Source organism: Nannobrachium achirus, assembly GCF_963921795.1.
Source record: "Nannobrachium achirus genome assembly, chromosome: 22".
Taxonomy (NCBI): domain Eukaryota; kingdom Metazoa; phylum Chordata; class Actinopteri; order Myctophiformes; family Myctophidae; genus Nannobrachium; species Nannobrachium achirus.
The window spans coordinates 7,507,067-7,530,549 of NC_137829.1; the positions used below are offsets into that span (position 1 = coordinate 7,507,067).

Genomic DNA, 23,483 nt, shown 5'->3' on the forward strand with positions numbered 1-23,483 from the left:
TATCTCATGTCAACATCCGCCCCAGGACCGGGCCTAATCTTGTCCCCATGTTTTGAAACAGATGGCTACTACTACAGTAAAAAAAATAGCAAATTATTTTAGCAGCAGGCAGCTAAAGCAATTAACAACTGGCATTATGTGTTGATTAAAATCCATTTGGTCTCAACGAAGAGAGAAAAAGTCTCATTTTCCACTCAGTCTCTTGGCTTGAGTGCAGTGACCTTGGCCTGAGCACAGCTGTCACTCAACAAAGGAAACAAAAATAAAACTCTTCTAATTGGCCAGCACAAGTCACATACTGTACGTCTATGTTTATTTAAAATGCTTTGGGATCTAATAAACTATTTACCCGTATTTTCCGGACTATAAGGCGCACTTAAAAACCTTTAATTTTCTCAAAAAACTACAGTGCGCCTTATAGTCCAGTGCGCCTTATATATGGATCATTCATTGACATTGACATTCCCTTTAGCACAGCTCCATCTGTTGGATGCATAACTCAACAGTATCGTCTATTATGTGCGCCTTATAGTCCAGTGCGCCTTATATATGAAAACAGTTAGAAAATAGACCATTCATTGATGGTGCGCCTTATAGTCCGGTGCGCCTTATAGTCTGGAAAATACTGTACTACTATTTACTACTACTAAAATAAAGAAGTGTCCAATATATTAACCACATGAACCCTAGCATCCGTATTCTGGGTATGTTATAATACAGTAGGTGAATATTCTGTGAAAATAGCTGAAGCTCACGATGCGTTGCAAAGTGTTGCATTGCGATTGATCAATTACTTCCCAATGGTTTAAAACTATACTGCCTGTTTTGTGGTTGAGATATTTCTCAAATCGCTTTCTATTCAAGCTCCATTTTCTTTTTGCCACTTGACTTTGAGGACTGGGCTTTGTTTGTGAAAGAAAAGAATGCGGAAAATGATTCTCGGGCTTTGTTACCAATGAGATTGCACTTTGTCTCTGAGCCAGAAATTCTCATTTTCACTAAACACCTAATCAGTTCCATTCATCTGGCTATGGTTGCCTAGCTGTCCCCTGCTCTACACCTGGCCTTGCCTTCTTTAATTACTTGGAGACGCCGGGCTCTCTCTGATCTGGAGCCAAGCATGGAATATGAGTGGCATATTCGAAAGGAAATCATACAAGCTCAAACCAATTCAATTACCCAACAATCAAAGTAGAAAGGCCTCTAATTGCAGCAAAAAGGGGTTTCGAGTGAGAGGCTTTTTATGTGAGAGGGGCAAGGACATTATAAGCAGGGCGCAAAGGCCGCCTGCAGGGGGTGCTAAACTCAAACTAATAAACAATACTGTGTACGGAATGACTAATAAGAGGAAGGAAAGACAAACTGTAATCGCATAGGTCACACAGTGAGAAAATGCTTGTTCTGCCCTATATGTGACTATAGCACTCAGGGAGACATTTAGGTTATAATTTCATGTTTCTCAAGTCTGTCATTACCTGTATGTCAAATTGTACAGAAAAAATATGGTTGTGAGTGAGAGAGAAGGGAGAAGTGTAAATGGCTGTGACATTATGAGTAGGCAGTGTAGTCAGAGCTGTGACAAGAAATAAAAATATACAAATTTGGAAAAGAAATGAATGAGGGAGAAATATTAAAACTATACTTTAAATACCGTTGGTATGAAAGGGGTGCAGCCTGGCCATGCATGCAACAACACCCTCATATCATGCCAAGGCATTCTGGGAGTTTGTACCTGTCAATAAAATCTTCAAAAAACACAAACACCAACAAATAGGAAGGGGGGGGACAAACACAACATCACACACTACAAAAGGTCAATCTCAAGTTTGAGTAGTCTCCTTCCTGGACCCCCTCATTGTGTGCTGGGACATTGTGAATGCACACAAAAGAACAACCGCCCCACGCACACCACCGCCACCACCCTCCTCCCCAACTCAATGAGCATCCAAACATGGCCCCTCATCCTATTGGGGAGATCAAAGATTGCCTTTAATCTCAGTCATTCCCTGCCTGCTCGTGTTTCCCTCCCCTGCCTCTGGAAATGGCGGAAGATTTTAATGTATGTATCTGTCATCGCCCCCCCCTCTTCCCGCTGTGTCCTACCTAGTTATTACAGTGGGAGCCCCAGACCCAAAGCCATATAAAAGCCCTGGATTGGGGGATGGAGATGCAGGGATGGAGACAGTAACCCCCACCGACTGCAGAGTGGGATAACTTGTTACAACTACGCTACAAACTGACAACTTACAGTTTGTTGAGTTTCTGCCCCCCTTACACATTGCAGGGTGTTGGCGTTAATTAAATTAAAAGAGAACGCTGTTGTCACAGTCTCAGTGCGTTGAAACATTGCCTTCCGCAGCTCTGTAGTCACTCACACTCAATTTCACATTCCAAATGTTCGTACATCATTTACACCTGTGTATGGTTGTCCTGAAAGGGAAGATACCAAACCCATCAGGTTGGAAATGTATATGGTAAAAGATGATCAGAATAACTTTGTAATGATTTGCAGTGACCTTTCCCTCTAAGGGGGACATATTCACACACCCCTCGATGTACTGTAGGTGTAGGGGTAAAGCATTCAGCCCTCTACCATTCTCCACATGCACTTGCCCACTTGTGGAGAATGTGGTGAAGGATGATTCGTCTGAGCATATCACGTTTTTCAACATCTCTGCACACCAGCTTATTACATACTACTATATACAGTAGATTCAACCCATCCAGGTTGAAGATTGATTTGGCATTTCAAAAGCAGAGATTGGATGAGCTACCTGTGTGATGACATGAGATCATCAGGCTTTGTAATGAGGGGTTTACCCTTCTAGATAGCTTAATATCGGAGGGGTGGCAGAGGCTCAGGGGTAGAGTGGCCGGTAGTCGGTAGAGCGTCCGGATGGGAACAAGCAAGGTTCTCAATTCGATCCCGGGCTCCCCCAGAATTGCTCCCGATGTGCAGGTTGGTGCCTTGCATGGTTTCCTCCGCCATCGGTGTATGAATGTGTGTGTATGGGTGAATGTGATGCGAAATCTATGTAAATCGCTCTGGATAAAAGGCACCATTTACCATTTAATATCCCTCTTCATATACAGTGGTTGATCATGTCCTGCATTGATATTTTGAATCACCCGAGCCCGAGGTCAAGCAGACAAACATGTACAGGAAAGGTATAGTCAGTGTTGTTATTTGTCACTTCTGTCTAACATTAGAAATTGCAGTATGGGGCGCCCGGTGGCCTACTGGTCTAAGCGCATACCATATAGGCATTGATGCCTGGCGGGGTTGCCGGTTCGATTCCCGATTCGGATGACCTTTGCTGCATGTCTCTCCCCATCTCTCTCCCTGTTTCCTGTCAGTCTACTGTACTATCCAATAAAAGCCCAAAAACAAATCTTAAAAGAAAAAAGAAATTGCAGTATTACAAAAGGACTAATTATAGGCCTATTTTACATTTTTTACAGTTTCGAGTTTGTACATTATTACATCAATTCTTGTTGTTCTTGTCATAATTGTAATTAAATTATAATAATGGTCTGCACTTCTTTGTGGTGTTTGGCACTGTTTATTTGCACTCAGTATGCAGTGAAATGTGGTATCTGCATTTAGTCCATCTACCGTAGTTTTATTTAGTCCAAGTATCAGGGGTAGTGGGTACTACGGGGCAGCGCCTCTTGGAGCAGTTAGAGGTTAAGATTAGTTGCTCAGGGACACCTCGGAGTGAATCTTCTGTTTCCCGCCCATTTTCATGCTTCTTCTAGGACGGTGGTTTTCAACCTCTTTCATATCAGGGTCCATTATTTATTCGGCATTTGAGCCACAGACCACCATTTGATGAGATTCAACCTCTCAGACCCAAAACGCAAAACATTTTTTATCGTTGGATAGGATTTTGTCCACAATTCCATGCTGTATAGATGTGGTGCCTTAGGACTGAACAGTTCAATAAAAATAAAACATTCTACATTCTCTTCTTAAGGCAGGTGTTTAACAATAATTTAACTCTTGAGAGTGCAAAATGAAACCAAATAGACCCGTATGGTTTCATTTTACACTCTCAAGAATTAAAGATATATAAGCGTCCATTTGGTTCTTCTTCTTTCGTGTATCATCATCCTTGATGATTGGTTGACAACATTGTATTTCACAAGATTTCTTGTTACCAACTCTCCATCATTTAGCTGGGGACCACCTGACCCTCTCAAGGACCACTGGTAGTCCCCAGAGCCCTGGTTGAGAACCACTGTTCTAGAAGGTGAGTTTATCCTATATTCAAATTGTCTTTAGGGAGGGCCAGTGGGTGGGCGAACCACGTTGTCACGCTCATGTCACCATGACTCAGCCATAACCATACAAGGAGTTCCCAATGCGGCTATACCCAAATATGTCTAACCTCAATGTGTCGTCATGGCATCAGGCACAAAAAAATCAGTCGGCTCCATATATGGGCACAAAAGGGGGCATGCCTTGCCCATATATGGGCATATACTGATGACATCAGGGATCTCTATATACAGGCATAAAAGGGACAAGGACTGACCGATTTAAATATCTCCATATATGGGATTGGGAATATCGGGATCGGCAGTGCAACGTAGGTGTTCGGGCCGGCCCGTACCTCTACTAACAGCAAAATGGCAAACCAAATTAGTTACAGGTTTATACTGCTTGTCAGACTTGTTGTGCCCGTCTGCTCGAAGTGTATATTGTGTGGTTTGTTGTCAGACTTGGTGTTCATTTGAGATTTATGTTGAAACACCATGACATGACATGTGATGTCATGTCAAGATTTCTTGTTACTTAGTTGAGTTCATTTGTGTGGTCATGTTGTATGCAGTTGCCATAAAAAGCATATTCCTTGGACAGTCGTTTGCATGGCTTGTTCTTATATAAGCAATGTTTGGCCATTACAATACTATATAAACAAAAATGGTTGCCAATATTTATTGTTTTTGACCCTGTTTGCTCTCTGCTTGTGTGACGCCACGATGACGGCTATAGGGAGGATAGCTGAGCGGCAAGTTGCCGCCTATCCTCATCCTGTGTGAATGGCTCGGGCAGGAGCTCCTCCCAACACGCCTCACGCCATTGCTGGCTCAACAGCCAGTTATTTGGTTGTTTATTACAACAGAACAGTAGCCCCGTTTACATGCACGCATCTAATCGTATTAAAAACAAGATTTTAGATAAACCCGATCTAATTCTGCATGTATACACCTAAATAAACCCGATCAAAACCAACACGATTTAAATTCTGATCGGATGCAGAGGGGTGGTCTAGACTTTTTTACGACCCGATCAAAAGGAAAATCCTTCCATGTATACACCTAACCCGATTAGAATGTGACATGTTCTTTCACCGAAGCACATGAAGCATATTGCTGATGAGCGCGACAGAGACAGAGAGGGGAGAGACGCGCGCGCACACGCACACGCACACACACACACACACACACACACACACACACACACACACACACAACGCAAAAAAATCACGAGAGAGAGAGAGAGAGAGAGAGAGAGAGAGAGAGAGAGAGAGAGGTTAACACACCGACCCAAAAACGTCACGAGCGCAAACTCACTAAAAGGACCTGTACTGTAGGCCTACGTGTGGTGTGTGAGTGTGAGAGAGATCGAGAAAGAGAAAGAATCTAGCGCAACTGGACGTTACCCTGTCCCTTTCATCTATCCTGCTGTCGAGTCCTGTGTCTTGACCTGTCCACTAACTAATTGTCTTCTTGCAATCATAAATAACCTAAGAAACCACCAGCAAAATATCCTTTATCCTATATCCTTCATCAGATAAATAGCCTAAGGGGACTGGGTTAGGGGATATAAGAGTCGATTTTAAAAGTATTTAACTATACAGACTTTTTGTTTATTATCGTGAATGCACTTGTCCATGAAGCCTATTATGTTGATGGGCCGTCGGGCGCAAATATGGATTGTGACGTGATGATGATTATAATAATGATAGTATGTATACTGGTGGAAAAAGTACTCACATTTTGTACTTAAGTAAAAGTATCAATACTGCAATGTAGATGTACTCTGTTACAAGTAAAAGTCTGGAATGTAAAATGTACTTGAGTAAAAGTACGAAAGTATTGGCATCAAAATGTATTTAAAGTACCAAAAGTAAAAGTACAAAATGTTTGAAAATAGCAGATCTACAAGCTCACAACGCGTCACATCGCAACGCGTTGTGAGCTTGTAGATCGTCTATTTTTAAATAGCTATGGTATAGATTAGGGCTAAAGTGCATTAATGTATGTTTAATATAATATAATAATTTATATCTGCAAAGTAACTAGTAACTAAAGTTTTCAAATTATTGTAGTGGAGTAAAAGTACAATATTTGGATCCGAGATGTAGTGGAGTAGAAGTAAAAGTAGGCCTACTGAAAACTGGAAATACTCAAGTAAAGTACAAATACCTCAAAACTGTACTTAAGTACAATACTTAAGTAAATGTACTTAGTTAGTTTATGCCACACATCCCCAATAATCTAATTAAAAGAGCATTGCAGATTTTTTCACTTTGTTGGGGCTGTGCATTTGCATTAGGCTCCATTATTATTACCGTACTATTATTATTAATGGATACAGGGAAATGCGATCACAACACGATTTAAGTGGGCACATGTAAACACCAGATCGGATTGATCTCACCCCATGTAAACACTTGATCCAATACCTTCAATCAGGTTTATTTAGATCAGATTGGAATGAAGCCGTCATGTATACACAGCTAATGAGAGCCAAATGGGCATGACATCATTTGCTTAATGCTATATACCGTGGCTATTTGCCATAGTAGTCCAATTTAAAGTAATAGGCTTTTTAATGATTGGCTGCAATTTTCAAGAATATAGCCTTAAGTGTGTGATAAACCATGTTATCCATTATGGAAGACCCCTGGCAGGTCCATCCACCTAACCTTCATGCTGCCCCCGCACCCACCAGGTCCCTGGTTGGCTACTATTTCCACCCAGCTGGACATACACAACTGTGCCTTAATATATTGTGTGATGTTACAAATTATTGCTTGGCTAGAGACAGGCAGCTCTTGCTTATTTTATCCATCAAGAGTGTACAGTTGGTAGTTTTGCTTTGAAAACAATATTTTGATATTGGACAGTATAGCAACATTGAACATTCACAGTGGGATGTGGGGACAGAACACAGCAAGATATGCATTCATGTACACGACATGAAACATGACGATACGTACTGTATGCGCGTGCACAGGACTAAATGGTAGCCACAGTTTTAATATTTTTTTAAAAATGGTCAGTAAATGCACAATTGCCATTTGGTTTGTTAAGCTTTACCCATTCATTCACAGTAGTTCACAAAGTTTCCGAAGCATGGGTCTCTTCACACACCTGACCCGATTACATTGTGTATTTAACAAAAGCACTGAGCACATGAACGACTCTGCAGTAGCCGACCGTGCAAGATGGACATTTACTGACGGGATAGAAAAAACAATTGTAAACCTTGATGTGATATCCAAGGATATTGTGCCAACAGTCCCCTGTTTAGCGAATCTGTAACCGTATGAATATGGCGCTGTCGTGTGCACAGTAATGAGGGTAAGATGTTGTAGTGAGATAAAGTTGCGTGTCAGCTTTTTGGTGTGACGGGGACAGCTGCAGGTGGTCTAGCTGAATGCGTAGCTGTAGACTGACGGGTCTAACAGAATTAATGACTCGCTGATCAAGGCCTTCTGTTGTTTGACATAGACACGATGATTCAAACGGATGTTTTGGAGTATTGTTTTGGTGTGTGTACTTGTGTGTTTGTGTTTGTTTGTGTGTGTGTGCGCGTGCGTGTGTGTGTGTGTGTGTGTGTGTGCAGGTGTGTGTGTGTGTGCAGGGGCGTCACAAGGGGTAGGAAAGTGGGACTGAGTTACTGGGGCCCAAGGTGGAGGGGCCCTAATAACTTTATCTATTGAAAAATATTTTTGAAAATGTGTGAAAATCTTTGAATATATGTATTTTTTAAGCGAACATTTCTAACTCAAATTTTGCTTCTGGGGGTCCCTGGAACTAAATATTTTGAGATCGGGGTCCGTGGCCAAATACATATCATCTTGGGGGTCCTTGACATAGGTTTCTTGCACACATTTTCACGATTTTTCAAAAATAGCAGATCTACAAGCACACAGCGCGGCACTCGGTGCCGCGCTGTGAGCTTGTATATCTGCTATTTTTCAATAGTTAACATTCATGGGGGGCCCGCAGTGAATCCTTGTACCCAGGGCCCAGAATTTGGTGTGACGCCCCTGTGTGTGTGTGTGTGTGTGTGTGTGTGTGTGTGTGTGTGTGTGTGTGTGTGTGTGTGTGTGTCACCACTTGTCCCTATACCTTGCACACTTGGCTCTGAACCTCCATCCACATCAGCCCTCATGGTCGATGGTGACCATGAGGGGTCACCTGATCACGGGCCCCTCCTTGGTGACTGATGTCAGGCACTCTCTCTTTTCCGCTCTCCTCCCTTTGGTCGTACAATAACAGGAGGAACCACACCTCCATGCAGTAGTCTGCATTAAGCCCCTATCATAGTCGGGTCCGCGGTGGAAGGCTTTACACCGCTGTGTGGTCTTTTCGAGTCTTTTTGAGTCATGAAACTACAACGTTACATCATTCCTCACGGTGGAGAGCTTTCCACCGTGAGTCCCAACACATCTCTCTGTTTTTACTATCAGACAGGCAGGCTCTACACCCCGTTCACTGATTGGTCGACCTGAACCGGTCTAGACGGGGTAAAGGACTTCACCGTGGGCCGTGACTATGATGGCCTGCACTTATTTTCTGACTTGAGGTGGAAAGCTTTCCACCTCAAATTTGCGGTGGATAGGTCTCCACCGTACACTCTGATACGGGCTTTAGACTGCAGCAAGGCAAAGTGGGACGTGCTGTAGACATCTCCTGGAACTATCACCACTGCCTCTACAGTCAGGCCTCTGTAGCTGATACCACCACTAGTCCCTCTGTCTTACTGTATGCACTCCAGATCTCTGCAGAGATCAAAATTATAACACTTATAATGTGGTTTGACAAGGTGCCATTATAACAGAGGAATGTTGTACTCTATTTACTAGACATAGAGTCTAGCGAATAGAGTACAGGACAAGAAAAGATAGAACCGGTCTTAGACTGAACCAAGGGTGCAAAGGTAGTGGTACGCACACTCCTATGGTACCCTCATGCAATGTAATAGTGAAATGTGGGCTAAACAGATGAATGCCCTCTCATGTAATGAGAAGGCAGATGACTGCCGGCCAGAGAGACTCTTGACTGCAGCTTCAGAGCTAATGACTCATAAAGCATCGCTGCCACCTCAACTTGACAAATGGCAAATGTCAGCGGCATATTCTCCTGGTAGGCATAATTTTATTAAGTGCAAATATCACTGTGTCTCCTTAGGAGACGCTCTCAAAGGTTAGATCAACAGCAGCGGTGGTTTCATGTGTATTAGCCGAGGTTCTTTTTTCCTTTTTTTGCAGCGGGCCCCCAGAGTTGATGGATACAACCAGTGAAGCATGAGGAGAGACACCCTAACTAAATGCAATAAGGAGACATTCATTCCAATGCTAAAATCATGTTTATTTAAAAGCCCGGGACAATAACCTTATGGAAGACACCAAGGTAAGCGGGAAGAGGGGTGTGGGGTGTCGCAGAGCCAGGGGACTGAAAGAGAGGTGGAGGAAAAAAATCACTCTTGTGTGTGTGTGTGTGTGTGTGTGTGTGTGTGTGTGTGTGTGTGTGTGTGTGTGTGTGTGTGTGTGTGTGTGTGTGTGTGTGTGTGTGTGTGTGTGTGTGTGTGTGTGTGTGTGCAACAGCGCCCCTCCCTTAACATGTGTGGTCAGAAAAGGTTACTGCAGGCTACGGACACGGAGACAGACAGACAGACAGACAGACAGACCCACACACACGGCCACGTATAGGAGCGTTGTGACCACCGCTCAAAAAGGAGCGAAGAGAGGGAAAATGAGAGAGACATGGCATATAGAAGGCCAGATCATTTTCTCCCATTTATTGGCTGTGGTAATTTGTTGACGCACTCATCCATGCAGGGTCTTTATGTTTAATGCAGGCCTCCAGTGGGGAATGGAGGGAAGAGAGGCAGGAAGAGAGGGGGAGGGGGGCGGTGTTAAGGAAATGGAAAGAAGGCCAATAGGGGTTTGGGGGGGGGGGGGGGGGGGGGGGGGGGAACTCTGAGAGATTAGCCACCACTTCTCAGTGTGAGAGATGGAGGTGGATGAATATCAATCCTTAAAGTGGGCCCCAGATGCTTTCTAATGGGGATTTCACATCAGACCTGAGCCTATACAATATAGCCACCAGATAATTGCGGGGAGCAAATACAAAAATAAAAAAAAATCATGGTAACTGGTTTCCAAATTCTCTGCCAAGGACTGGAAAATTAAGAAGCTTTCATTGACTGTTTACAAACAGGGTTGACCGTACATGTAGGGAGCAGCAGAGTATGTGTGTGTGAAAATAGTCATAATTGTTACTCTTTCAAACAAAACTACTATAATACACAAATAATCATAACAAAACCACGGTTATGTGTTAATTTATGAAGACGTACATCAAGAAGAAAATAACTCTCAGGGAGGGCAAGCATTTTCCGTGGCCTCTGGACGTCTTATGTAGAGTCAGGCACCGACAGGTGCACGTTGATATGTCTGATATGTGTTGTGGTGCGGCACCCATCATCCACACTGAGCTGCTGTTGGCATGCCGGCCCTGTCCTGGTCCTTTACTTGGGTCACACCCATGTGGTCAGACATTGGCAGTCCACTGCTGGCAACAGTTCCCTTGTGAGCCCCATTTACAGTAAGCTCACCCACTGTCTGCTCTGCTTGGAGAATGGAGCCCAAGGGACGTCCACCATTTATACAAGGTGTTGCTCACTGAGAATAGCTGATTTACAAGCGCCAGCTTTTTGAGCAGTGAACAACACCATCGTACTATAAATAGCCTTTAAATCATGACAAGGATGGAACCTGCCAAGACTTACTCAACCTGGGGGTTTTTATTAAAGTATTGCATGGCCTAAGTTATCTTGTGAAAAGTAACAATGGCTTCGTTTTAATGGCCTGCACCGGTTACTCTTATTCACTTAACTACACTGGTGTGTAGTTTGGGGACAGGGTCTGGTCTAGTTTTTAGGATGGTGTATCTTACTGTACTCAAGTTTGACCCAGAAAGGCCAGCAATGCTGTCCCCACAGCAGTGAAGTAAAGGCCAGTGCACGTGGTGGTCTGGGTGGTAGATTGAACACAATTGGACACCCTGAAAAATAATACATTTGTGCAATGTACAGTAGGACATTGCACGAGATTTCAGTAGTACTGATATCTAAAGATGCAAGCTGCGCTGCAGTCATTCATCCCAGATGAAGACGCAACACTCTTTTCCCAATCTTTTATTAAAAACCCTAACAGAAGAAAGCAATGCATGGGACCTCCCCCTGCTGCTTTCATTAAACATGACTTTGAGATCAAGTGGATGATGTCAACATTTAACTCTTTTCAGAGGACTTCTTTTTATCTATTTTTAATCCTCTTTGCCGCCTTATCATTCAGCAGAACATGAACCTAGCCGTGGGGTCCCTTGGGGAAAGATTGGTTATAGTTATCTTACTTTGTATGGAAAGGGATATTCAGTCTGTAGCGGAATCATTGGAGTGGTTACTGCTATACAGTACCCCTCTGCCTAAAATAGCAGGTGTCTGAAGCACATGTACAGTACATGATGTGTGAAACATCTGCGCCCCTCTGTGTACCTTACCCAGTGTCTGGAAATATTTTGCCTGTCGCGCTAGGACGCGCACACACACACACACACACACACACACACACACACACACACACACACACACACACACACACACACAAGGCTGAAATATACTCCTATTATGCAGCTGGTGTGTGTTGGAGCTCCTCAGGGTGTGTGTGTGTGTGTGTGTGTGCGTTTGTGTGTGTGTCAGTTTGTTCATCACATCCCCAGCCACTTCCCAGTATCAGTCCTTGGCGCGATCTCTCCACCACAACTGTCATAAGATAATGTGACAGGGTGTCAATCACGCCAGGGCCTGGGGTGCCATGGCGATGAGAGGGGGTTTTCGGCGGACTGCTTTTGCACTCGGCACCAGGGAGAAGGCAGCAGCAGCGGGAAATGGTACCACACAACAAAATAATCCAAAAACACTGCCCGCATTTACTGTAGTTTACCCCTGCTTCTCTCTGCAAACAACCCTCTGGGCAGGCAACCCGCACAATCACTCCACTCTCATAGTGCCTCCCCAAGGAGTCCACACGCAGACAAAGTGCCCCCCCCCCCCCCCTCACCATGCCCCTAAGAGAGCCAACCATGGCATTCAGAACATGATCTAAGTATCCATCCCGTCCGCATGCCCATGGGGGCCTGTACTGTAGAGCTGGCACAGGCTGTGCGCTGCCACTCTGCCACCCAGCACCATGATGTGTTGTGATGGCTCCTTCACTCTGGGACGCAGAGCCCCAGACACCTGTGGAGGCTCTGGGTAAAGCTGATGTAAACGGACAACACTTGGCTGCCTCAGACTGGGGAGAGCGTGCTGTTGTTGACCGCTGAGATGATCACTGCTGAAGTATTGCAGTGGTAGTCTTCAATGGAACCTGAAAACTCTGTGGTGCAGACATACTGTACTACTGTACACCCGGCGATACTGTTCATCTCAACTCTCAAAGTTAAATTCTCATCGCAACAGCCAGTTTGGTTATTTCTGTTTTAATGGGGGATGGCATCCAATGGCAATATTAAAAATGAAGATTCAGATTTTTTTTTTTTTTTAAGAAATCAATGTAGTGTGAATACCGACTGTCATTTTTGCATCAACCAAGATACCTTTCTTTCATGTGGAAGTGACATGCTTTATGTCACCCTCCCCTTGAGGACACATGCAGCCAATGTGGACGTGGCATTGACGCAGGGGTAAAGCACAGGCCACGCAGCTTAATCTGCGGAGCCCTGCACTCAGCACAAATGAGTGGCAGTGCCATCAAAGCAGAATGTAAATGTGATAAGAATAGAGGCCTGCAGAGGGTCTCGGCGGTGGCTCCGGACTTGGGTCTCCTGGGTGCCTATCTTGATGTGGAGGCCCTTATCAGAGAGGATCACCCTCCCCACGTGGCTGTCCTTCGGCCTCCTGCAGAGAACAAAAGAGTCTTTTCACCGCAAGCTATCTAAAACACTCACACACACACACACACACACGCACGCACGCACGCACACACACACACACACACACACACACACACACACACACACACACACACACACACACACACACACACACACACACACACACACACACACACACACACACACACACACAAACAGTCCATGCACACATGTAAGTACACATTTAAGTTACTGGGTATTTCTCACAGCACAGAGAAGGGCTAAAATCAAGAACTCTATGGGATACATTTGATGCAGATTTAATAAATATCTATTCATCCTGCTACAGATTAATACTTCCACAGCACACTGTTAATGTGTTTCCTCGCCACTTTGTCAAGATCATCTTCGTCAACTGACGACGGCATGTTTATGTGTTAACTGTCAGTTGACTGTTGTGCATTATTATATTTGAGTGGAAAAGAAGGATATACTGAGGGAAGAATATGTATTGGTGTTTTTTTTTCCTTTATCACAGGCATTATTCAACAAGACATGTGAACAGTTTTCACCTGGCGCCCCGTCGTCATCATGCTGCACTGCAACTTAAACAGTACATATGCATATGAAGCGGTGAGTTTATACCAGATGTTCTGTTTTTGTATTTATCCATGTCCACTTTAACCATGCAGATGAAACCGATATACAATGATGATGTTGGATGTGTTTTTCAGCTGCACAAGAAGCATTTCTGCCCTTCATAGTGCCACCTATCCAAAATCCATATGCCTTCCTGTTATTGACCTGTGTGTTCCTTTCATCTCAATGATCTCATCCCCTGTTTTAACTCTTCTGTAACTGCAATTTATTACTCAGCCAAAAACAGTAATGTCACCCACTTTTTTACACCTGTAATCGTGAAATGTGACAATAAAGTTGATTCTGATTTATTGTATTAAGTTTGACAACACAGATTGATATACTTATACTGTAATGAGCACATGTTTACATTCCTTTGAGTCCCAGGTCCGCTGAGCAAAAACTGCAGCTACTGTAGAAACACAGACAGACAGGTTGCAGTCATGCACGGTTTAAAAACCCTCTTCTCTTCCCCCTTTAGTGAGGAAATAACACGCATTAGACTCTGCAAATGGGCCAGCATCTCTATGTGAATTTCTGAAAAGTATGAAGTGCAAAAAAATACTTCTGACATATTTGGCAGCCCGGCTGAGTTTCAAACTCGGGCTTCAGAGAACACAATACTTAATTTATGTCCCCACAAATTCTTTGTGAACAAATGGACTTTGTCTTAAAATGCTTACCATGCACTTATGCATCATTATTATAATGTGTCACCTCATCACTTTTATTCTGTAGGTAATGGATATTAGCAGCCATCTTGGCTCTTTAAGTGATAGTTTCTTTGCTCTTGCCTGCTGTGCTTCCCCTCATTAATGCACGCCATTCTCCATCACCGTCCTCTGTGAAGGGAGTCTTCTCATGCAGGCCATAGAGCCCTGACACTCCGGATGAAATTACCGTTAGCTTTCAGGCCTAATTAGAGTGTAGATGGTTCACCTCCAATGAGGTTTTTTTTTACACGACAAGGATTTTACTGAGTGGCCATGCTCACCGTGGCTAGCTCTCTTTCTCTTTCCCAAGGAACACCTCCAGAGTCCAGACCCATCTGCCTCACACAGAGTCAAGCTGTCTTTTATTCAACTGAAAAGGAACTGAAAACGTAGCCTAATAACAATGCCTCCATGTAGTGGTTTCAATGACACCTACCATCTGAAGTGAAATGCCTACATACATAGCATACTTTTAAAGCTACTGCTGCCAGATTAACCGTAATTAAATTACAACACATGCCTTTTAATAGATTTTAGAAAGGCACATTAGAAAAGACATTTGGGAAAGGCAAAGAGATGCTATAAGAATGCACTCACTTTCCCACTGCTGAACAGCTTCTCCTTTGACCAAATCATCAGGTCTTGATGATAACACTGAAAGTACTTGGGGCATTTAAAGTAATGTATTTTTGCAATGACCATAAAGACAGCAGGCACAAGTCTCTTAATAATATAAATGTGTTAGCATTTATCCATATTGATGGCTTAGACATAAACACTCAGGCATAAAATCTATATCTGACAAAACCTGAAATCATATTTGTGAGTGTGCATGTGAGTGTGCATGTGAATGACATGTACAGTAAGTGTGTGTGATGTGCGTGCAGTGTGTGATGTTTGTGCTGCAGCTGTAAGTGCAGAGTGAAAGGTGATGTGGTTTGGCAGGGAGAGCTTTTCCCTTTTGGAGAAGCCTTGAACTTTAGCAGCTCTTGACGAAGAGCTTGGAAGTGCTTGAAATGGCATTTGATTTTCCACATGAAGTCCCAATGGCTCAGCTCAATCCTGCAGAGATTCAGAGCCTTTGAGGTGAGCATTTCAAAACAAGACAGCACACGCTTCACCTCATCAATACTGCCTCACAAGCTTTTCAGAACATGAAAACAGGTGTACTGTATAGTGAAACGATTATATCTAAGGGAAGTTGTTGGGATTGTGATATTAAGCTGCATTTGATCAGAAACAACCATGCTTAGAGCTACATTGATATAGCAAACACAAATCAGCTTTAAAAGAGGCACAGATGTGGCATATGACAAATGACGAATCAGTGTATGGTTTACAGTTCTGTTCTGTCTCCCTCACCCTTGTTGATGTGTATCTGCTCACCCGGCCAAAAATAGGAATATACTCCAAGAATACTAATGGAGTCTAGAGACTTGAGTAAGGAAGAAGTTATATTGTCTAAAAAGGGAACAAAGAATTAAGAGTTTAACGGGCAGGTTGATAAGAATCCAGATCTATCTTCAAGTTCTCACATAAATGGGTTGTTAATATTAACCCCTATAGTTCACAAGTAGGGTCATTTACACACCGGCAGTGCTCTGTTGTTAATCTGGACTCTAAAGCCCCTATCAAGAGTGTAGTCCACGGTGATGGTTTATCACCGTGGTGTAGTCTTTTTAAGAAAACTACAACATTACGCCATTAGCCGCAGTGAAGAGCCATCACCGCAGACCTAGACATCTCTCCTCTGTTTTTACTTTCAGACATCTCCCCATCACCCCGTTCACTGATTGGTCGATCTTGTGTGCCCCCTGGTTTCAGAAGCACAGAGGCGCGGTGATAGGACTTCACCGTGAGTCTGTGACGAATGGCCATCACATTTTTAGGTGATAGCTTATCATCTAAAAGTTGAGGTGATAGTTCTTCACCTCAGACTCTGATAAGGGCTTTAGGGGAGGGCTCAAGATAAGGTATTTACTGTATATGAGAAGCACTACTGTATATGAGAAGCACTACTCAAGACTCTCTTTCCTGCATTTTTGGATCGACTCATAAATTACTTTGTAGCTGCAGCTATCTGCCAGTCTGTCTTTCACTATGGCTGTCTTCACCACACATGGGGAAGCAAAGATAAAAAAAAAAAAACACAAACAAAAGTGGATGCATCCTCCTCCCCAGGACATTGCGTGATACTCAGCCATTTCTTCACTTTCACGCCATTTGACCCTGACCTTTCCTTTCTTCTGTCATTACACGTACCGTCGGGCCGCACATAATCAATGTCTGTCACCTTCTGCGTGATCACAAGACATTAGATCCCCCCCCTTTCCCTCCGCTGGGGGCCCTGTCACCCTGTATTTGGGCCACTAAGCCTTCGGCTGGTGATCCCGGGATATCCTCTCCTCATTATCTTCCCACCCCGCCCTACCACACCCCACTGGAAAGGATGCTAATAACACGGGTCCTGACTGACTGACTGACTGATGTTGCCGAAGAGCAAGGCGATATGAAATCCATACTTCATGCATTTTGCATGGTGTGGTAATTAGGTGATTTTGTGGATGTTCAATATTTCCTTTGAAGAATTCCCCTTTTAGCCAGATGTGAAACATTTTTTCTCTGATATTTTGTTATACTGATATTGAGGTGGGAGGGGAAAACTTTCTTTGGTTCATGTTTTTCAAGCACTTGCAACTGAATGCAGGGGAAGGAGGGAAATAAATCGTCTACTTCTCTTCCCATGCTATGTGTAGCATTATAATATCCTTAAGAGTTCACCAACACAGGCAGGAAATATATATATTTTTTCCTTTTCCCTGCACTGCAATGGCAATGTTTCTAAATAGCATAATAAGGTGTGACTTCTTGCTTAATGAGTGTCTGCCTATCTAGCCTAAGACCCAGTTTAAAGGGCTGAGAACATGCCCTTGACTTCCCCCCTTGTGTCGCCCTGGGCCCCTGGCCCTGGCCATTAGGAAGATTCCTAGTCTTCCCCAAGCAATGACAGGTGAAATGGAGCACAAAATTCAATAGCCTTCCATGGGCCTCTCCACAACATCTCTCCACCTCTTGCTTTCAGGCAATCCGTTCTTTCTATTTATTCTTTTTCTCCCTCAAGAGCACACATGTATGTACACACAACAACATACTGAACCCACATACACAACATGCTTGCTGAATCACAGGCACATGGCCGTACTCACTCAGAAGAACACAAACATTGTCACACAAACTTACACATACATACTGTACAGCAGACAATAAATACTCATGCCATGTGGCACTGCAATCCTCGCCCTCACACATGCACACATCAGTGAAATGATAATATGGCACATGCAGGGCTTACAATACAGTATGTCCACTGGTGTGGCAGGGGACAAACTCTGTCATCACTTTGACCTGAGTATTAATTGCCATTGTGAAATTGGCTGAATGGATAAAGGCACATTTATACTCTACGTAAAGTCCATACTCGCCACTTGCCATCCATCGGCTGCATAAAGATACTGTAAGCTTGTGCTACCAGTTTACAGTTTTCAATTAAAATATGCTTGCAGTTTGCAACAGATGGAATACTATTCCATCAGCTTACTCAGCTTTTCCACCACTTTCTCAATCTCAGGAACTGTTAGGTCTTATAGGCAACAATCAGAGACAACAGAGATATGGTCTTTCCTCTTCCTGAGGGCATCTCTAGAAGCCAATGACCCTTGGCATCCAGTGTCCTCTTCAGCTCCAGCATAGGAATACTGCTCTTAGATGTAGTCAAGTCATGTGGAAAATACACCAGGAGACCACCAATGCTAGGATAAATTTTAAATGGCCTGACACAGCAATTCAATTTAAACATTGTTGCAACCGTCAGGTCGCAGTTACTATCAAAACCTCCACCGGCTGTCTGTCACGTCACGCCTCCGGCTGGCTGTCACTTCATGTTGTGTCACACTTTTCCCCTACTCATATCTCAGCAACCGTTGCCCCTATCCATGCCAAACTTTGCACACACACTCCTTGGCTGCCAAACCACAACCTCCACCCCTCATTCCTCACATGGCCCTCTTCTAGTAGCGCCACCATGAGGCCGATTCTTTCAAGACACATCTTTGGACACTGCTCCTACAGGTTTTGCCCTAAAATCACGCAAAACGGTACACAGTATCTCTACACTACAGTCATGTCATCAAAATGCATCGCTCCCATCTAGCGCCACCATCAGGCTGTTTTTTTAAAAACACATTTTTGGACACTGCTCCTACAGATTTTGCTCTAAAATCACACAAAGCGGTACACAGTATCTCTAAAGTCATGTCATCAAGATGGACAGACCAATTTGTGTATATACATGCGACCTAACGGGCGCTTATCTCCCGATTAGGGAGTCTTACTGGTATTATAGTGCCAACTACAAGTTGTCTGAAGATTAATTTACTTTAGCAGAGATTGTCCCACCATGAGCAAGCAATTTGTGTGTGCAACTTCTCTTGTCGTTTGTGTGTTTGGATCCATAGGTGTGACGGCAATCATTTCAAGGTCATCGGGTAAAAACATCTGATGATTGGGTGAATGGATCAGGTTTGGTACAGTCGGGAGGATTAAAGGAAGGTTTTCCTGTACCCATTTTACAATGTCACTGTGACGCAGACGGGATGTTGCTGTGATGCAGACGTCCATATTTGGTTTCTGCAGCAGCACTCATCTCCATATTTGGATCGGCTGATGTCATGCAGTAGGCCTATGTTTTGACACCATAGAAAGAATTGACAACACCAAAGGCCAAGTGGCCTTGTCCCTAACTTGAAAATGTTCTCTCTCTCTCTCACTCCTTCCTAACATCTTGTCTGTCAGGTGTCAGCCTACTCGTCGTGGAATTCACATCACTGGCATAACTAGCTTGTTCCTACAAAAGAGACCATGTGGTCGCAGATAATTACATTCATTATTATCTATATGGTGGTAGACTGGAACTTCAGTCCCATATACCTCATGTCTGTTGCCATTATGAGTTGGCTCACCCACCGCATTGCAAAGATGGTGGTGGCCACTCCCTAACTGTGCAATAATGATCAGTCTATCTATCTATCTATCTATCACCTTTGAGTCGACCCAGTGCACAGACCTGTGGTGACACATACTGTACACCTCATTATCATTAGTGGCAGTAAAGCCCAATTCATACCTCATTGTATGACCACGTTACTTGTCTGAAGTATAATGTTTTTCTGCAGAAAAGCTGTAATTTTTGGCGAATCTGTTAAGTACATTAATGCTTGGGCTCAAGCATTTGTGGTCACTTTGATAGATTTTTCATTCTAATAAAGACAAATGGGCCTAAGGAGAACATCACCTTTATGAAGTTTGCTCACTTCATCAAAGGGGAGCGACTGAGACAAATTTACATGTGGAGGTCTATGTCTATTACTGGGATTATTACTTGTCCTGTGCCTTTTACCCTGGCCTTAGGACATCTTACTGGTTACTATTATGTACCATGCAGTTTCACAAAACAACTGAGTCATTGTACTGTTTACAGGACTGCCAATGGCTAATAATGAGAAATTGATATGTTATATTGTAAATGTACCAAGAATCCCCTCTCTTTTCATTCTCCGCTTAAGCCTAAATCATACTTTGTCAAGTGATACAGTTGTACAACTAAGTATAAATTAGCCCTGGTCTTCCTCTGTCCTCTAATGCACCCTGTGTTTGACTCACCTGCTGTTTCTGGGCTGGCAGGATCATCAGTTGTTATGGGAACAATTAAGTATCACCTTTTTTGTGGTCTGCTGCCATCAATCTTCAGGATGCAGGGTGTGGCTCCGAGACTGAGGACAAAATCGATAAGAGCGGTGAGACTGACTGTAACTTATTTGGTCTCAGTCAGCGAACTACTGCAAATAAACCCTGAAATTAAACATGGAGCATAATCCAGACCAAATGTACATTGAAGGGCGTCATTGTGTTATGGGATTGTGATGTTATGTTAAATGTATGCGGTTGGTTGGTTTGTTTTGTCTTTGGTATTGCAAATAGGTGCTAATGCAGTACAATCTGACAATAAAGTATCATCAGTTATGGACTGCCTCTCTGTGATGCCACCTTTATTGAGATGTGCATGTACAGAGCATGTGAATGTGCATGCGCGTGTACGCATGCATGTCACGATCTGAATGTCAGGTCAGTGGTAATTTGTTTCTGGTGATAATAGCAGGATAACAGCTAGGACAGAAGTCAGCGAGAAGATGAATTTACAAAACCCTAACCCTAACCATAACCATAACCTCACTAAACTAATGCTGTGAGGTGGGGAACATAGAACCTGGGGAACATAGATTGGACTAGCCCCATATAGAACCTCACCCGTCGCTGCGTCCTGTTGTGCTCCGAGCACAACAGGACGCAGCGACGGGTGAGGTTCTATATGGGGCTAAGATTGGACCCCTCAAAGGACACAAGTTCACAACCTAATTGGTGTAATAGTCCTGAGTCTGACTTGTAAACCAATCAGAATGCAGGAGGAGGAATCTGGTTTAAGAGGCTATAATAAGTCTCATTACATGCAATTAATACTGAGATGTGTGAATGACCCAGTTTAGTTGGTGATAGTTACTCATGGATATATTTTTGATTATTTTTGATTGATTATTAATTTTCTCACACAATAGGGAGGGGAGGGCACCACTGCCCATGGGAATATGTTTTGTAATTATACAGTTTACAGTTTAGGCATTTAGCAGACGCTTTTAATCCAAAGCGACTTACAATAAGCAGATACAACATCACAATAATAAAGAAGATAATAGGTCAGTACATTAACAGCAATATAACAATGTAAATGGATATCTATCTAGAGAAAACACAATATAATCAAAGTTCTAAAGAAACCTAAGAAAACAAATGCTAACTAGCTTCATGTATGGTCATTGATTTTACTGTAGTGCTAAGGGTTTAGTTATATATTTTCAGATTTCTGTTATTTTAAATACATTTTGCAATGTTTGTATGTGGTTTTTACTCTGAGCAATACACCTCAATGGTCATGAGTGAGTGACTAATAGGTGATTACTTGTGTGTATTCTGATTTCAAGTGCATGTCCTGTGTTTTCAAATCTTGGAACGGTTTAATATGTCTGCCGAATTGTGTGTTTTTTGTTTTTCTTATTTTACCATTTTTTGTTGTCGGTGTTGGACTTGGATTTGATTTAGGTTTATTATTTGCTGTAATGCAGAAAGGCAAATTCACAACTTTATTAAAAAAATATATATATGTTTGAAATGTAGGCTAAAACGGATAGGCTGACTGATCAGAAATGGCTTTAACATTTCAAAACGGGGAATAACTGAGAAATGGGTTTTAAATGAGGATTAAAATGCACAAGTGCCCAGTTCTCTTGACACCATCACCACGTGACACATCAGTGACGCAATGTGCCGAACGAGGAAGTGATCGCACGTTGTTGTTTACATACACTTGCAAGCTCCCCTCCTCTGCATGCAGGCTGACAGCTTCATAGTCTGTTTAACATCCAGCATCAGCATCTATACGAGCTGTTTCCACTCGGAGTGTAGTGTACCACCTGCAGTGCTGATATACCATGCATGCATCGATCCAGCAGTACCCTGATGAGGAGGACATAGCATCGGCTAACAAGCATAGCTAATTGCCACGGTAACCAAAGCCACCGAGTTTCTCATTTATCCTTCGCAGACACTTTCACCACCATACCAGTGTATCGCAGCAGTGCGATGCCAATCAACGCGTTTTTGCTAGTTCGTGCACGTTTTCTGTAAACATATTGGCCAGCTTGCAAAAAGAGCTAACAAGGACAAGGAGACAGACTGGAGCTAACGTAACATAATAAAGAGTCATGGCTGAACTGAACGGTTGACCTCTAATATGTCTAGATTAAACACAAGGTATGAACACAGTGGTGGAAAAAGTACTCACATGTTTTACTCAAGTAAAAGTACCACTGCAATATAGAAATTCTATATTGTCTGGCATTCAAAATTGACTTGAGTTAAAGTAAAAAAGTATTGGCATCAAAATGTACTTAAAGTACTAAAAGTAAAAGTACTCCACCTTATGCAGAATGTCCCATTTCAAGTTTGCAAAGGTATAAAAAAAAACTTTTAAAAATAGCAGATCTACAAGCTTTCAATGCATCTCATCGTGACGCATTGTGAGCTTGTAGATCTGCTATTTTCAAATGGATGAAATGTAATTTTGTAATAATGCAAATCTACACAGTAACTACTAGTAACTAACGTTCTCAAATACATGTATTGGAGTTAAAAGCACAATATTTGGATCCGAGATGAGTAGAAGTGAAAGTATTCTAGTAGTACTAGTAGTAGTAAATTGGAAATACTCAATTAAAGTACAAGTACCGCAAATTGTTACTTAAGTACAGTACTTAAGTAAATCTACTTAGTTACTTTACACCACTGTGTAACATCAAGATTCATGGCTGAACTGAACAGATGACTTAATACGTCTAGCAAAAGATAAGGTATGAACACTCATAGAAATTCAATGAGTTGATGTATTTTGTTTTATCTTTGATTTACATTAGAGAATAACAGTTGTAAACGTTAAAGTGACTCATATTATATCCACAATTCTCTTAAGGGACTGGATTAGGATGAAAGAGAACCAAAGACCCTACGCACCATGGCATTGCGTGAAGTTTATTGGGACCATCACATCCCCCTGCCAAAGCTCACCCCTGTCCGTGCCAAGATCACAGTGGCCCTGGTGGCACTTCTGTGCTTCGTCAACAGCTATGACGGGGAGTTTGTGTTCGATGACTCCGAAGCAATTGTCAATAACAAGGTATAGCAGCCATTTATGTCATAACAATAGTAGTAGTGCATTATTATTGGGACTGTAGGTCACAGTTAACTATGAAAACCGTCACATCTTGTCCGTAACGCCTCAATGTC

The 23,483-nt window shown here is 42.9% G+C and overlaps 1 protein-coding gene across 1 annotated transcript in view; it reads left to right on the forward strand.

Moving 5' to 3' along the window:
- Positions 1 to 22,003: 22,003 nt before the first annotated feature.
- Positions 22,004 to 23,483, forward strand: part of tmtc4 (transmembrane O-mannosyltransferase targeting cadherins 4) — a 23,557-nt gene continuing 22,077 nt past the window's right edge. The window contains exons 1-2 of the mRNA XM_080753637.1: positions 22,004 to 22,206; positions 23,170 to 23,373. Coding sequence (XP_080609763.1) covers positions 23,212 to 23,373 — 162 coding nt within the window. The 5' untranslated portion in view covers positions 22,004 to 22,206; positions 23,170 to 23,211. The remainder of the gene's footprint in view (positions 22,207 to 23,169; positions 23,374 to 23,483) is intronic.